This window comes from Chrysochloris asiatica, unplaced genomic scaffold (assembly GCF_000296735.1).
Source record: "Chrysochloris asiatica unplaced genomic scaffold, ChrAsi1.0 scaffold00006, whole genome shotgun sequence".
In the NCBI taxonomy this organism is placed as follows: Eukaryota; Metazoa; Chordata; class Mammalia; order Afrosoricida; family Chrysochloridae; genus Chrysochloris; species Chrysochloris asiatica.
This window is the reverse complement of record NW_006408524.1, coordinates 2,863,552-2,879,860: the sequence shown is the minus strand read 5'-3', so window position 1 is coordinate 2,879,860 and position 16,309 is coordinate 2,863,552. Positions and strand designations below refer to the sequence as shown.

General features: G+C 44.0%; 1 protein-coding gene across 1 annotated transcript in view; it reads right to left on the bottom strand.

Moving 5' to 3' along the window:
- Nucleotides 1-6,769: 6,769 nt before the first annotated feature.
- ADCY1 (adenylate cyclase 1 (brain)) overlaps nucleotides 6,770-16,309 on the bottom strand; it is a 274,296-nt gene continuing 264,756 nt past the window's right edge. Inside the window, exon 20 of the mRNA XM_006832260.1 lies at nucleotides 6,770-7,087. Within this exon, the coding sequence (XP_006832323.1) occupies nucleotides 6,770-7,087 (318 nt within the window). The remainder of the gene's footprint in view (nucleotides 7,088-16,309) is intronic.

Genomic DNA, 16,309 nt, shown 5'->3' with positions numbered 1-16,309 from the left:
ATGGTTTGCATAGATAGTTTCAATGGGGATGAAGGCAAAACTGCCACCTCTCCTGCCCTGGGTTCCTGTGCTACTGACGGACCATGCACATCGGCACTGAATGTACACAAGAGATGGGGTCCCAGATCTGAGAATGGGTTCCTAAGACTTGTGCTTCATGTGTCTGGGGCTCTGCAGTCTGTGTGATGATGCTGGTGGGAGGCAAGATGCAAATTCTTGCTGCTGTTGGGCCAACTTTCTTTCTACACACTTAGGGAGAGCAAAGAGCCACAGAAAGGACACTAAGTAGTAGTTCCCTGCAGACGGTCCCACACAGAACGTGGACGCCCAAGAGCTATGACAAATCTCGCATCTAAGGCATAATCTCTGGTGGCGGTTAAGTGCTGTTGAGTCAGGTCTGACCCAGTGTAGGCGTTTTGAGGCTGTCTATCTTTGTGGAAGCAGAAGGCATCATCTGTCTTCCATGGAGTAGCTTATGGGTGCGAACAGCCAACCTTGTGGTTCACAGTCCTGTACTTAAATTGATGCACTAACTTACCAAATAGCCTAGACTAGAAATCTAGCCTTTGGATTCTTAATGATCAGTCTTCTTAATGAGCACCAATGCCAGTCTTCCTGCAGCAATTCTCAATAAGTGGCTGAAGCTATATGCAAAACCATCTTGTTTGAAAGTCAAAACAGTAGCATACCAGCACCTCAAGGAGGTCTGGGGATATCACATGCTCCCATCACTGCCAACCTTTCCACCATCTGTCGTAATCCCTCCTGGCCTCTGAAAACTTGCCGGTGAAGCTTACTCTTTGAATTTCTTGAAGGGAACACTGGCCCACCTTAATCACACCAAAGGACTATGGGCTTTAAATCACAAACTCGGCCCATCTCCTGTCAGAACCAGGGGGCTGGGCTAGCTCAGTTTAAGTAGAGAAAGGTTCTGCACTTGGAAGGCCCTGCTCTCAGTGCTCTCCCTACTTGATGTCTCTCAAAGGCTGCACAGAAAAGACTGGGCAACTGTTCTCTTTGTTTAAGAAGGCCTGTTTTCTTAGCCTGTGCTCCAAAATAGTTGTTTAGTGCCGTTGAGTCCGTCCCGATTCATAGCGACACTATATATACATAGGGCTACTGAGCAGCAGCTGATGGATTTGAACTGCCAACTTTGCAGTTCAAACCAATTATGTGGTCCAGTGCTTATCCTACAGCACCACATCAGGACTCTGGGTTGTAGAATGTGACTAAGGATTTAATATGAATTTTCCAAGCTTAATGTTTTAATTCTTTGCTGACACTGTTACCCACTTGGTTAAAACCATCTTTGTTATTTATGTATGCTGGCTATTGTAAGGGACTTTGCTGGTCTCACTAGCTCTTGCTTACAAGGTGAGGCCTAGGACCACACGCACACTCCTGTGGGGATGCTGGTCCCAAGGTTACCTTATGTCTGGATGTCACTGTCTACTGCCCCAACCTAGTGCTCAATCAGCGTTTCTTAGTGACAGCATGCCAAGAGCACACAGGGACTAGTTTGCCTACTGTCCTGAGTGGGAGGGTTATCTGGCTATATTCAAATTGTTTTCCTTATATGAATCTATCTTAATCATAGGAAAAATATTTATTTTGCTTATCCTGTGCAACACACAATGCTTTAAATCATTCACTGCCTATAATTAATTTTAATGTAATAAAATAACGTGGTGGTGGTTATGTGCTGTGGAGTCAGTTGTGACACACAGCAACCTTGTATGGGTTTTCAATCCATATTTTTCTGTAAATCTTTCTCCTATGGAGCAGCTAATAGTTTAGAACTGCTGACCTTGAGGTGAGCAGCCTGACTTGTCACCACTATGTTACCAGAGCTCCTTAAAATCACAGGATGGATTATATTTTCACAAAAATTTAAAAAATATAAAGTATTAGTATCAGTCATTAAAGGAGCCCTGGTAGCATAGTGGATTATGAATTTGGCTGCGAACCATAAGGTCAGCAGTTCGAATCTACCAGCTGCTCCATGGGAGAAAGAGGAGGCTTTCAGCTCCTGTAAAGATTTATAGCCTTGGAAACTCTATCCAGGGTCACTGTGAGTCAGAATGGACTCAGTGACACTCAGCCACCACCTCATTAGTCATTACAATAAAGTCCACTTGTTTAGAAGGTCTGAGCCCACAGTGTGGCATCTAAAATTTAGGTTTGTGGTATTTATGGTGTGGGCCAACGAGGGCAGCATAGCTTATTGTGTTATCTGCCACAAAAAATGGTGAAAAAAGTGCAAAGTTGGTAAATGTCACTAAGACATGGAGTCCTGCTTACAGGGAGTATCGGACTCTTTGAGAAAGAAATATGGATACACTACTGTGGTAGCCAGGCCTCACATTGAGAAGGTAAGCCTGGGACTGCTGTGCACTTAGGTCTCCCCCCAGCACACTTACAGCTCACCACCACAGTTTACACAGAAGTGCAGAAGGCTGCCTCTTCACTGGGTGGCCAGAACCTTCCCTGCAAGAATTCATCATTCATCCTCCAGTGGGTCAACCATGGCTGATATCTTTCTTCATTTTAGGACAAAAAGATGCTCAGTGTGACCCCGGTGACCCTGGCTGTGTTATCAAATAAGACCCTATCTTTGCATCCCCCAGCTCATCTTGAAGGCTTGCCATCTCCAGCCTGATTAACCTCCTCTGTATCTGCTTGATGTCCTCCAACATCACATTCCTGAATCTCATTTCAAGTTATTCCTAGCAGCTCCCCTCTAAAGAATCAGGAATGCAAGTGTAGTACCCAAGTTACGTCATGGAGAAATGGCCACACTTTTCATCCTGCAGCCTACCTAGCCTGGAGTTTTAAACCAACATGAGGGGCTGCAGGCTCAGAAACAGAACAGAAACTTTCTGTGGGGAGACAGGATGCTCCAAAACCTAGAGAAGGAGCTGTGAGCTTCACCACCTCACCTCCCTGGGCACATGACCTGCCTACAACAGGCCCTTGTGTGATCCACACCAAATATTTTGAAGTCCTGGTGTGGTGTTATAGGATAAAGCACTGGATTGCAAGGCCAGTTTGAACCTCAAGGTTGGTAGTTCAAACTCACCAGCCACTCCTCAGAAACTCTATACAGGGTACTTAACAACAACAATGGTATATATATATATTTTTTAAACTAAAGCCATTACAAAATATTTTCATGAAACCTGATTGTGAACAAGTCAGACTTTTGAGAGGTTATACACAGCCAGCTGAGCTGCAAATTTCTAGAATTTAAAAATAAGCATTAACAGCAGTTCTATTACCCAGTTTGTATGAGAGTGCTGTTAGGCTACAATATACCAAAGTATAGCATCTCATTCCTTGTGGCCAGAATGCACAGGCACTAACATCCACACAACTGCAACAGTCCCTTTTAAAAGCTGTGTGGATGCTGAATGCCTCCCACACAGGACTCACCACCAACACCAATGGGTCCACAGTTCCCTAAGGAACATCTGAAAACAGGCTTTCATATGCAAATTTCTGTTCTTCTCTTGGAAAGGAGCAAGTTAGAAGTAATGTAAATGATACTTCTATAGGATACTCGGAAGTCTTTCAGATCAACTTTGTGTGTCTTCCTGAAGTCACCTGTCTAAAGAGCTTTCTCCCACCTGGAAGCACCCTACAGCGTGGTCAAGGGGAACCAACACAGCTAGTTCCAGAGTAGCTTCCAGTGCGCTGCTATTTCTTTGGAACCATATATTTTAGTAAGCCTTGAGATGTTGTCCTTTGAACTCTTTGTACAGCATACATTACAGCCTTTACCAGTGTGTTAGCTGTTGTGCCAGGATTCACTAGTCCAAACAGAAATTAGGATTTGAAGCCGGGTGTTTGCCCTTGCCTCCCTTCCTTCCACACCTCTAACAAAAGTGATCCCACAAGGTGTTTGAAATAGTTTCTGCTGTGCATACCTGGAAGCTGGGTTTTTATGAGAGGCTTGGCGCTCTGAGACCATCAGTCCACTACAATACTCTTCAGTTTGGGCAAGCGTAGGAGCATGGCTTGTCTCTGAAATATACAAGTACTTTGACACAGACGTGGAGTTATTGCTTCTAGTGAAGAAGGCAGTTGGGGCATACTGGTTAGCTTTAGAGTCTGATAAACAGACAGGCAATGTGAGTCACTGGGGTCTGCGGTGGCATCTGCTCCACAGGGCACACACACCCTCGCAGACTGGGCTGGCCCAGGGTCAGCGTGGTCTGTGGAAGTATTTGGAAGCATTCCTTGGCTTTGTTCTACTCTATAAGGTCAGGCATTTGAGGCATGCAGAGGTACTGAGGGAGCATACAAGGGGTCACTGGCAAGGGGCTGAAACAAGTGGGTAAGATGACAAAGCATATAATATCACTGCATCTGCATCAAGTTCAAGTGTACCGTTTACAGTGGTTGACAGGGCTTTCTTCATTTTTGGTACAAGTAAACAGGTACCACCTGTAATCGGTCCACTATTGCAAGACAAATACTTTAGAGAAAATCATCCTTGAAAGACTAACATGTATAGATATTGTACAAGATTAAAAACAAGGCCATAGCATATAGTTTTATAGCAAATCAAAAGGAAGATATTTTTCACCAAACCCTAAGGACATTATGGCTAACTACAGTTCCTGTTGTAACAGGAAATAGATGGGTTTAGAATTGCTCAGGATGAAGGAGGTACCTGCTCCCTTCAGTAGAAGCCCAGTCCCAGGGTGCTGTGGAACAGATAACCATGCATCTGTGGCTTTGAACAGTGAACAACTGTTTCACACGGCTTCAGGTCAGAGGACCAGATCGAACCAGGTTTAGCAGGTTCTTGGTTAGGGCTTGTGAGGCTCACTCAAAGCACCAGCCAGGCTGGGCTCTCATCCACCTCTCCGGAAGAGAATCTGCTTCTGAACTCACTCAGGCTGTTGGCTACGGTCAGGTGGTTGTGGAAGTGAGGTCCATGGCTGTCCGTCAGGGCTGCTTTCAGCCAGGGAATGCAGGTGGCATCCAGCAGCTCAAGTATCTCTCACACTTTCAGTCTTTCCTAACTCATCTGCCCCCTGTAGAGGAGTCCTGGTATGGTGCTGTAGGATAAGCACTAGACTGCAAACTGCAAGGTTGGTGGTTCAAACAAAGCAGTTGCTCTCATAAACCCTATGCAGGGTCATTATGAGGCAGAACCAACTCAAGGACAGTCCACCACTACACACTGCTGTCATCAGCCTGGCCTCAAGTTCTTCTCCTCTCCTTCCTAGCTCTGCTGTTTACCCCCCTGTATGCCACAGAACAGGATGAGCCCAGTGCACAGGTTTAATGCTCCAGTGAATACGTCCTGGAAGCTGGAACCCCCAAGGAAGATAGGAGGACTTTGGGATTACCTCCAACCTCCTGGGGGCAATCAGAAGGTAGGCCCAGCAATACCTCTCTGACTCATCTTCCTAACTGCAGGTCTCTGTGTGCTCAGTCTCTGACTTGCAACCCCCCCTCCCTGGGGTCCACGTCTGAGTTGGCTACTCAGCTGAGCCCGATGGCTTGGCTATTTCTGCCACCACTCCCCATGTCACACCCTCTGGCCCACTTTGTCTTTCCAGTTCATTACAGGGTGATCCATGAGGAGGCTCAGTTTTCCACAGTATTTATGTCCCCTGGACCTGTTCAAAATGGTTCAGTCATGGCTGGTGGAAACAAGAGCAGTGTATATATTGCCTAGAAACCAAAAAATACCCTGGTTTCTTTTGACCTGCGTAAGAGGAGAAAGGCAGCGGTGGCCTACACAAAGATGTCGGCCACCTACGCTCAGAGCAGTGCCATCAACTGCTGCCTACTTGTGTCAAAATCCAATACACACGAGGTTGCTACGCCATTTGTACACTGTCCTTGTGTCTATAGGCCCTGACCAAACAGTTCTGAATTAGCTCAAAGACCTGGTGGAAAGGAACATTCCTGGTTCTCCAGCCTCAAACTGAAGTCATTATGCCTGTTCTAATGACAACCAGCTAGCTCTTGAATACAACACCCTGGAAGGTTGATTTAGCCCGAGAAATGTGTCCTATCAGGTTGGAAGGCTCACTTAGAAACTGTTGAACTCACACGTCTCCCTACCACAACCCAAAACAAAACTAGAGGAGCAGCAGAATTGATCTTATAGAAGGGGATTTTCCGTTTTATAGGAGCAAAGTGCTGTCACACAGACACAGGTGGTGTCTGCAGAATAGAGAAAATCATATCAGGCAAGTGTGCTTGCAGGTCCTCTGGAAGTTGAAAAGCTAGCTTCAGATAGAAGGCCAGGGCCACCACTACCTCAGTAGTCAGAGTAGCTCTCAGTACTCTATGCCTGTCCTGGCTGGGACTAGCTCCAGTCTTACTGGGCTAGCTGAGCTGATGGCCCAGTTTCTGGGACACAGCCTTGTCTCCATAGACCAGACTCACATACGTGTCCTCTCAAGCCTGGCACACCACAGCTCCCAGGCTCTAGCACTCTGGTGAATGTCCTGGAGTTCCGAGGCCCACTGCTCACTTGGCCAAACTTGGCAGTCTGGCTAATGAGAGACACTGCTCCCCTGTGCTGCCCAAGGACAAGACTAAACAACACCGCCTGTCCACACAGAGGTGAAGTGCACCCCCTCCCTCATGTTCACAGAGATGCTGCTCCCCAAAGCATCCTGGTCCTCAGACACAGACGACAAACACACCTTTCCTGCGCCAGGTCCTGAGCTGAGCTCCTGCCCTGCGGGCTTGGGCCTGGGCACAGGCCCCACGCCTGGCTGAGGGATGTGCTAAGCCTCCTTCACAGCTGCTCTGGTGGGGAGGCAACAGCAAGAGGGTTGTGAGGAGGCCCGGTGCCCTGCAGAGCCTCCAGGTCCGCTGGCACAGACACAGCGGGCACTGGGGGACAGCTGGTGGCCAGTCTGCTTTGGAGACCAGTTTTCCTGTAAGGACATGTTTTTTGCTCTGTGTTTAAAGACCTGGTTTGGGAGCTGCTTCCCTCCGTCCTTCCCTCTAGGAAGTACGTCAGCATCTCGCCCTTGCCCTTGACGCTGACTTTCCCTCGGCACACAAACTGGTAGTGGTACCCCGTCAGCAGTCGGTGCACTTCCTCCGTCACCTGCCATCAGAGAAAAGGGGGGTTACTCTTGGTTATGTGCAGCAGCAAGGAAGAGGGGGCTGGGTTCTTCCCACCCACTGCCACAGATGTTCCCCTCAAACAACTTAATCCATTCTGAGCCCACCCTCTCACCAAATCTGCCAGTTCTCAGCAGAACTGAGGGTAAGAGAGATCCATTTTTTGGCGTGAAGCAGACCTTTTGCTTTGTTTGATTTTCTTCATCGTTTTCCTCCCAGTCTAGTACCTGGTCTAAATATTTGCATACTCCTGTCAAATGCCCTTACTAGGAAGGAAGCAGCACAACGCTGGGGATGTGGTCTGTTTTATTTCCACCACTCCAGCAGCACTGTTGCTGAATAAGGGACTGCAGACCAGTCTGGAGGCATGCTGGGTTTTTCAGAAGGCAGGAAATTACCGGGAAATCTGCGCGATAAGCCAGCTTCTCTGGAAGTTAGACAGAGAGGGGCAGCCCTGCCAAAAACAATACCAGCACTGTCGCTCTGCCTTATCAGTAACCCATCCAATGCCTGTGGTGGAATGCCTGCACTCTACCAACCATGGGCTCTGGGGTCTCAGGTCAGGTATTAGAAAAGTGCCCTGAGTCCCTCTGATGAACAAGGCTCTTCTTGGGCCTGTTATCATCCGCCCAGATTGTGCATCTATGACCAGGCTGGTCTGATGACCACACTGGGTGCTGCTAAAGGGAGTTCTCTACTATGCAAACCTCAGTGTCCTTCTCTGACCTTCCCACCAATGGGAATAAAACAGTATCTCCTTTCCAAGGTCAATCAGCAGAGATATACAGCAAGGTCATCTGTAACAGGTGTATACAATAAGCTAAAGCACTCTCAAGTGCTAACACAAAATCATTTCTCAGTTTTTTTGTATTTTATTAGAAAAGAGTTGAGAGAAACAGGAAAAATTGAGGGCTTAGATAAGGTGCGTCTTAATATCCCCTACTCCCAACAAAGACTTGAGCAACCAAGTGAAACGGTTACAAACAACTCCAGAACCATGAACACCAAAGGGAAGCTGGAAGAATTGGCCTGAGTGGAAAACGTTAGAATGAAATCAGCAGGTATATGGAGAATCTCACCGAGCCCACACCTGGCCAGCTGGCCTGGAACAGCATAGTCATTTTGAGACAGCAGCAAACAACTTTCCTGGTCAAGGAGCCCAGGAAAGCCGCTGCATGGACAACACAGCTGGAGGCAAAGATACTGAGTGAATGAGCATGGAAAGAAAGGTAGGCAGGTTGTGTGCCAAGTCCAAACTAGCTTGAGAAGGAGACACAGGAATTCCTTCACTTAGAAACTGAGGAGACACAGTGCAGAGCCAGAGAAGCAAAGTGGGGCAGACAGAATCCCTGTTGTCTCAGAACAGGAAGTGCAAGTCTGTGGAAGGACAAGGGTGAGCACTGAGTGCAGGGGCTTCGTCGTCCCAGCCAGGGACAGATGGAAGGACATGGAGAGTGTTGATGGGACTTCTTATCACCACTGGTGTAGCACTGCAGGTTAATGTGCTGGAATGTAGGGTCAGAGGTTCAAGCTCACCATCTGCTCCTCAACCCTAAGCAGGGTTGCTATGAATCAGAACCTACCCAACTACACTTGACAATATCATCACTATAGTGCAAATAGTGCATGTCCATTTAGGTGGGAGACAGCCACTGAATAATGAAAAGTTTCACCCTTGACTAGTCCTTTGCCAACTCCCCCTCTGTTCCCATTGTGCCTCCCACCCCCACTGCCCATATGGAAAACCCTCAGTGACTCACCCAACAAGGGACATGCCCACTGCTTCCCCTATCTGACCCACATGGAGAGGAGTCCCAGAGGGTTACCGACAGCTCCCACCACCTGGCTACATGGAGAAGATGCCAAAACATGTCTACTTCTCCTCTTGCCCAGGAGAACCACCCACCTCATCTCTTGCCTGGACCAAGTCCACTGTGTACACCTGGCCTGCGTAGCAAGGCACCCAGGTGACTCTTCCCACACCCTGTTTGCCCATCTTGTCTGAGCCCATTGTGCACCCAGGCTAGCCTGTGAGACGAGATGTCCCCAGTTACATACAGTCTATTCCCTCAGATCATCTGAGGAGACCCCTAGATCTCCCCTTGTCACTATGATACTAACCCATAACTAAGCAGAGGGCCAGCCTGGCCCATTAGAATTGCACTGCATCCCACTCTCCAAAGGCTTCACCAACAGCAGAGGCCAATGCGGCTGTACCACGTGGTCCAACATTTGGGAAGGGTGCTTGCTCCCTTCAAGGCAAGGCACACAGGCACAGAGAATGTCCATGTCAATGAGACCCATCATGGCCACCAGTGAGAGAAAATTACCCAAACTATCAGCAGGATCATAGGCATACACACACCATTACTACTACACACCATTACTACTAAGTAACATTATAGCAACACAAGGGAAGTCAACATATCAAGAGAAATGTAGAGCACCAAGCTTCAGTTATATCTCAACAAAAGAAACAAGACAAACATAGAATCAATAAAGAGATATGTAATGTATCCAATATAATGCTTCAAAGCCAGCAGTTACAAATCATATGAATAAACAGGATAAAATGTCTCAAGAAAATGAGCAAAATAAAAGAATAAAAATAAAGGGGTGAAACGTTTTTGAGAAAGAATGGATACAGATACAGAGCTGCCTGGTAGGGAATTTAAAATAATACAAAAAATTCAGAGAGGTCAAAGAAAACGGGGGAAAAAACACCACTAGAAGAGTTTAGAAAACAATATAAGACCCTAACCGACAAACCCAATACAGAAATGGAAACCATAAAAAAAGACGTAGAAATTCAGAAGGTTAACAATAAAACATTATACATGATTCAGTGGGAAGCCACAGAAGTATAATTGAAGCAATGAAAGAAAAAGACTGAAGAAAGTGTATATGTGGGACACGATGAAGAGGAATAATATGCACATATTAGGAAGTGGGAAAGATTAAAAATGAGAACAAAGAATTGTTAAAGACACAATGGCAGAAATCAGAGGAGAAAACAAAACAGAGGAGATGACATACACCCAAGAAGCTCAATAAACTCTATATAGAAGCAATTCCAAAATAAATTCAGCAATTCATAACATAATGAAACTTTCCAGAACCAAAGGCCAAGAAATAATTTTGAGAACAGTATGTGAACAACGAAGTATCACGTACACAGGGACCTCATTAAGATTAAATGCTGATTTCTCATGAGAAACCATGCAGGCAAGAAGGAAATGGGAGAGTGTATGCAAAGTCCTGAGAGAAAAGTCAGTAAAGAATCACATCAATCAAAATTGCCTTTCACAAATGAGGACCAAACTAGGACAAATCCAAGAAAGAAGAAATCAAGGGAATTTGTAACTACCAAACAAGCTCTACAAGAGATAAGAGCAAATAAACCATTACTACCACACACACAATGTATAACAAAATGACAGCAGGAAATACTTACCTACCGGTCATCACACAGAATATAGACGGATTTAACGCACCGTCAGCAGGCCAAGAGTGGCAGAATGAAGACAAATACCTGACTCATCGGTATGTTAGGTACAAGAGACACACGTTAGACACGACGCCTTAAATAGGTTAACAATCAATGGATAGAAAAAAATATAACCAAAAGAGAGCATGAGTGGCAATATTAATATCTGGTAAAAGGGTTTTTTGTTTGTTTGGTTTCAAAATCAAGATCCACTTTCAGAAACATCGAAGAACATTATATAATGATTTAAAGGACTAATTAACAAGAAAAAAATAATTATAAAATTTTATGCACCCAATCCCCCAAAGCTCCAAAATGAAAGAAAAAAACATGTAATTGAAGAGAGAAATTGACCTGCAATAATAGTAAGAGATACGAACACACGACTTTTGATGATGGACAGAACAAGAAAGAAAATCAATATAGATACAGAAGATCGAAAAAATACTAGTAACCAAGTGGACTTCATGGACATCTACAAAACACTGTCCAACAGCAGCACAATACACATTCTTCTCCAATGCACATGGAACATTCTCCAGAGCAGAGGTGCTACTAGTAATATATTATTTTCATTTTATTTATTTTCCTTATTCTTTCTATTACTGATTTCTAGTTTCAGACAATTATGGTCAGAGAAGTTGCTTTGTATAATTTCATTATTTTGACACGCTGCTTTGTGACCTTAAATATGACTCCTGGTGTAGCATTAGCACTGGGCTGCCAGGTTGGTTTTGAACCTCAAGGGTCCAGTCACTCCTTGGAAACCCTATACAGGGTCGCTTTGGGTCAGAACTGACTTGACAGCACTTAACAACAACGAAAGTGTGGCACTGTAGGATATACACTGAACTGCTGACTGCAAGGCTGGTGGTTCAAACTCACCAGCCGCTCCTTGGAAACCGTATGCAGGGTCGCTATGGGTCAGAATTGATCTGATGACACTTAACAACAACAAACTATTGGCTCATAAAAAAAGATAAACTTAAAACTTCTTAGAATCCATTGAGAATGAAAACACAGCATACCAAGACCTTTGGAGTGCAGCAAAAGCAATACTTAGAAGGGAATTTGTCACAGTACGAGCATATTATTTTTTAAAAAAAAGATCGCAAACCACCAACTTAACTCACTAACTTGAACAAATAAGAAAAGGAAGACCAAAAAAAGACCAAAGCTACCAGAAGAAAGGAAATAGTAAAATTCAGAGCTGAAATAAATGAAATATAAAACAAAATCAATAGACTCAACAAGACTAGCAGCGGGGTCTTCATTTGGGATTAATAGAATTGACAAACTATTGGCAAAATTTACAATTGAAAAGTAGAGAATGCAAATAATCTAAACAAATGTCACTGGGCATTACAGCAGTGCCAACTGAAATAAAGTGAATTATAACAGAACACTATGAAAAATGTAACCCCAAGAAATTTGAGGCCCCTGGTGTTGTACTGTGGGTTAAGGCGCTGGACTGCAAAGTCGGTTTGAACTGCAAGATTTGCAGTTCAAGCTCACCAGTCACTATACAGGGTAACTATGGATCAGAACCGACTCGACGGCACTTAACAACAGTAACGGCAGGTCAGCAGTTCAAACCCACCACCTGTTCTCAGAAATGGCACATTAACAACAAATTTGAAAACCTAGGTAAACTGAGTTTCTAGACACATACTCTACCTACAGTAACATAACAGACTCATAACAGAAGAGGAGACTAAAGATATAAAAGGGGGAAAAAACCCAAACCCTCGTATGGGGGAAGCCCTGGCCAAAAAGGCTTCAATGAAGAATTTTACCAAACACTCTCAGAGGAGTTAATAACAATTCTACTCAAACTCTTCCATAATACTGAAAAGGAAGGAATACTCCCTACCTGATTCTATGAAGCCAACATCACCCTGAAAACGAAGGCAGGAAAAGACATCATACAAAAATAGAAAAAATTTAACTAATATGCCTCATAAATATAGATGCAAAATTTCTCAACAGAATTCTAGCAAACAAAACGTTATTAAATTTTGTTTGCTTGAATTTTGTTGAGCAAATCATAACTTATGATCACCATGTAATTCACACCAGGAATGCAAGCGTGATTCTACATTAGAAATCAATCAGTGTTACTTATACATAAAACAAAAAAAAATCACATGATCCTCTCAATTGATACAGAAAAGGCATTTCATAAAATCCAACATCCTTTTGTAATATAAACTTAGCAAAATAAGAAAAAAGGGGAAGTCCTCAACACAATTAAAGTCATATATGTAAAACTAACAGCCAAATTATTAATGAAAAAAGACAAAGAGGCTTCCCTTTGAGAATAGGAACGAGATAAGGATGCCCATTTTCACCAAACTGTTCAATACTGTACTGGAAATCCTACTCAGAACACTAAGGCAAAATAGGAAATAAAGGTATCCAAATTAGAAGGGAAGAAGAAATAAAAGTCTCTCTCTTCACAGAGGGTATGGTCCTGTTGTTATTTTTGGATGCCATACAGTTGGTTCTGAATCCTAGCAACCAAAATATACAACAGAATGAAACACTGCCTGGATCTGTACCATCCTCACAATTATTGTTATTTCTGAGCTCATTGTTGCAGTCACTGTGTCTATCCATAACCTTGAGGGTCTTTCTCTTTTTTGTTAACTCTCTAGTTTATCAAGCAAGATGTCCTTTTCCAGGGACTAGTTCCTCCTGATAACATGACCAAAGTACAAAACATGAAGTCTTACCATCCTCCCATCTAAAGAGCCTACTGGTTATACTTGTTCCAAGAGAGACTTGGTCATTCTTCTGAACGCTCATGGTTATTCCGTTTTCTTCACCAACACCATGATTCAAGGGTACAGCTGCCGCCGCCATCTTCTTTACTCATGCATATGAGGCAACTGAAAGTATCATGGCTTGGGTCAGGCACACCTTAATCCTCAAAGTGACAGCTTTGCTCTGTAACTTTCAAGAGGTCTGTTGCAGCGAATTTAATCAATGCAAATACATCATTTGATTTCTTGACTACTGTCTTCATGATCACTGATGGTGGATTCAAGTAAAATGAAATCCGTGATAACTTCAATCTTTTCTCCATCTATCCTGATGTTGTTTATTGGTTCAGTTGTGAGAAATTTTTTATTTACATTGAGACATAGCCCACAATTAAAGGCTGTAGTCCTTGATCTTCATCAGCAAGTTCTGCAAGTCCTCTTCACTTTCAGCAAGCAAATTTGTTCCATCTGCATATTGTAGGTTGGTAATGAGCCTTCTTCTAATCCTGATACTGCATTCTTCTTCACGTAGTCCAGCTTCTTAGATTATTTGCTCAGCATAAAAATTGAATAAGTAAGCTGAAAGGATACAACTCCAACACACACCTTGCCTGATTTTAGACCATGCAGTATCACTGTGTTCAGTTCAAATGACTGCCTCTTGCTTTATGTACAGGTTCAGCATGAGCACAACTAAGTGCCATGGATTTACAGTTCTTTACAATGTTATCCACAGTTTGTTATGATCCACATGGTTAAATGTCTTTGCGTAGTCAATAAATACGACACAAGTAAGCATCTTCCTGATATTCTCTGCTTTCAGCCAAGAACCATCAGCAATAATACTCCTACTTCCATGTCCTCTTCTGAATTTGGCTTGAATTTCTGGCAGTTGCCTGGTGATGTACTGCTTCAAACACTTATAAATTATCTTCAGCAAAAGTCTAGTTTATGTGATACGAATGACATCGGTTTCATTATTTTTGCATTCCATGGGCTCACCTTTCCTTAGAATGGGCATAAATACGGATCTCTTTTAGTCAGTTGGCCAGGTAGTTGTCTTCCAAACTTCTTGGCATAGACGAGTGAGAGTCTCCAACATCGTATCAGTTTGTTGAAATACTTCAATCTGTATTCCATCAATTCATAGAACTTTGTTTTTTACCAATGTCTTCAGTGCAGCTTGGACTTCTTTCTCCAGATCCACTGGTTCTTGACCTTGTGCTACTTCCTGAAATGAATGGATGGCAAACTGTACCTTGACTTTGTATTCCTTGCATCTTTCTTTTGATGCCTCCTGCATCATTCAGTAGTTTTGCCCATAGCATCCTTCAATATTGTAACTCTAGGTTTGAATTTTTCTTCAGTTCTTTCAGTGTGAGAAATGCTGGGCTCCTCCCTTTTGGATTTCTAACTTGTAAATTTGTATTTTGTAAATTCAATTTGTAAATTTCATTTGTCTTCTCAAGCTATGCTTTGAAAATTTCTGTTCAGCTACTTTATTTTTCCAGTCATTTTAGATTCTCCATACTCAAGAGCACATTTCAGAGTGTCTTCTGACATCTATTTTGGTCTTTTCTTTTTTAACTGTCCTTTATTGATCTTTTGCTTTGATCATGTAAGACTATTGATTTAATTCCACAACTCATTTGGTCTTCAATTATTACTATCTAATGCATCAAATCTGTTCTTAACCCAACCAGCAGAGGTAGCAGCCAGAGCAGCTCCTGCCTGCGCTGCTGCCCTCCACACGCCTGGAGGGTCTCTTTCCCCTTTCTTCCTCCTCTGCCCACCCCACCTTTGCTACTGTTCCACCCCAGCCTTCTGGCCTGTTCCCTTTCCTCCCTTCAGTCACCCTGCACCTTTAAATAGTTTTGGCTTTCATCCCCTCCAGTGACCAAAACCTTAACCATTCAAAGTCCAGCTCCCAGAAAACTGCTCATCATGGACACCAGTGTGGTTGATGGTAGATTAAATGTCATTCTCACTGCCTGGCTACTTTAGCATGGAAAGGAAGTTGGTAGTGTCATCAGAAAGAAAGGAGAGTGGTGCATGTATCAACATCTCCAAAGGAAACTGTCCTGAGAGAATTATCACTGTGGCTGAACCCACTAATGCACTATTAAAGTCTTTACTATGATCACTGACAAACTAGAAGAGGTCCTGGTGTGTCTCTGTGGGATACTGCACTGTACCGCAAGGTCAGTTTGAACCACAAGGTTGGCAGTTCAAATTCACCAGCAGCAACTTGTAAACCCTACACAGGGTCACTATGAGTTGGAACCAACTCAAAGGCACTTAGCAACAACAGCTGCCACTAGATCTCCAGTCACCCCAAGGCTGGTGGGCCCTGCTAGTCAGTGTGGCCCTCTTATTGAGAAAGGTGGTTGCAAGATTAAGGAAATAAGAGAGATAGTACAGGGAAGCAGGTCCAAATGGCAGGGGATATTCTTCCTAACTCAACTGAGCGGGCCGTCATGATTGCTGGCATTCCACAATCCACCATTGAGTGTGTCAAGCAGATCCGTGTGGTCATGTTGGAGACTCTCCTAGTCTCCCCCAAAGGGCATGGTCATCCCATACCAGCCCAAGCTGTCCAGTTCTCCAGTCATCTTTGCAGGCAGTCAGGTCTCTACTGTTCAAGGACAGTACGCCATTCCACAGCCAGATTTGACCAAGCTACACATGTTGGCAATGCCACAGCCTCACATGGCAATACTGGATTCAGTACAGACTTGGATGCATCTGCTCAGACTACTTTTCATGAACTCATCATTCCAAAGAATTTGATTGACTGCATAATTGGGTGTCAGGGCTCCAAAATCAATGAGATCCATCAGCTGTCTGGGGCGCAGACCAAAATTGTGAAACCAATGGAAGGATCTACTGATAGGCAGATCACCATCACTGGATCTGCTGCCAGCATTGTTATTGTTGTTGTTAAGTGCCGTCG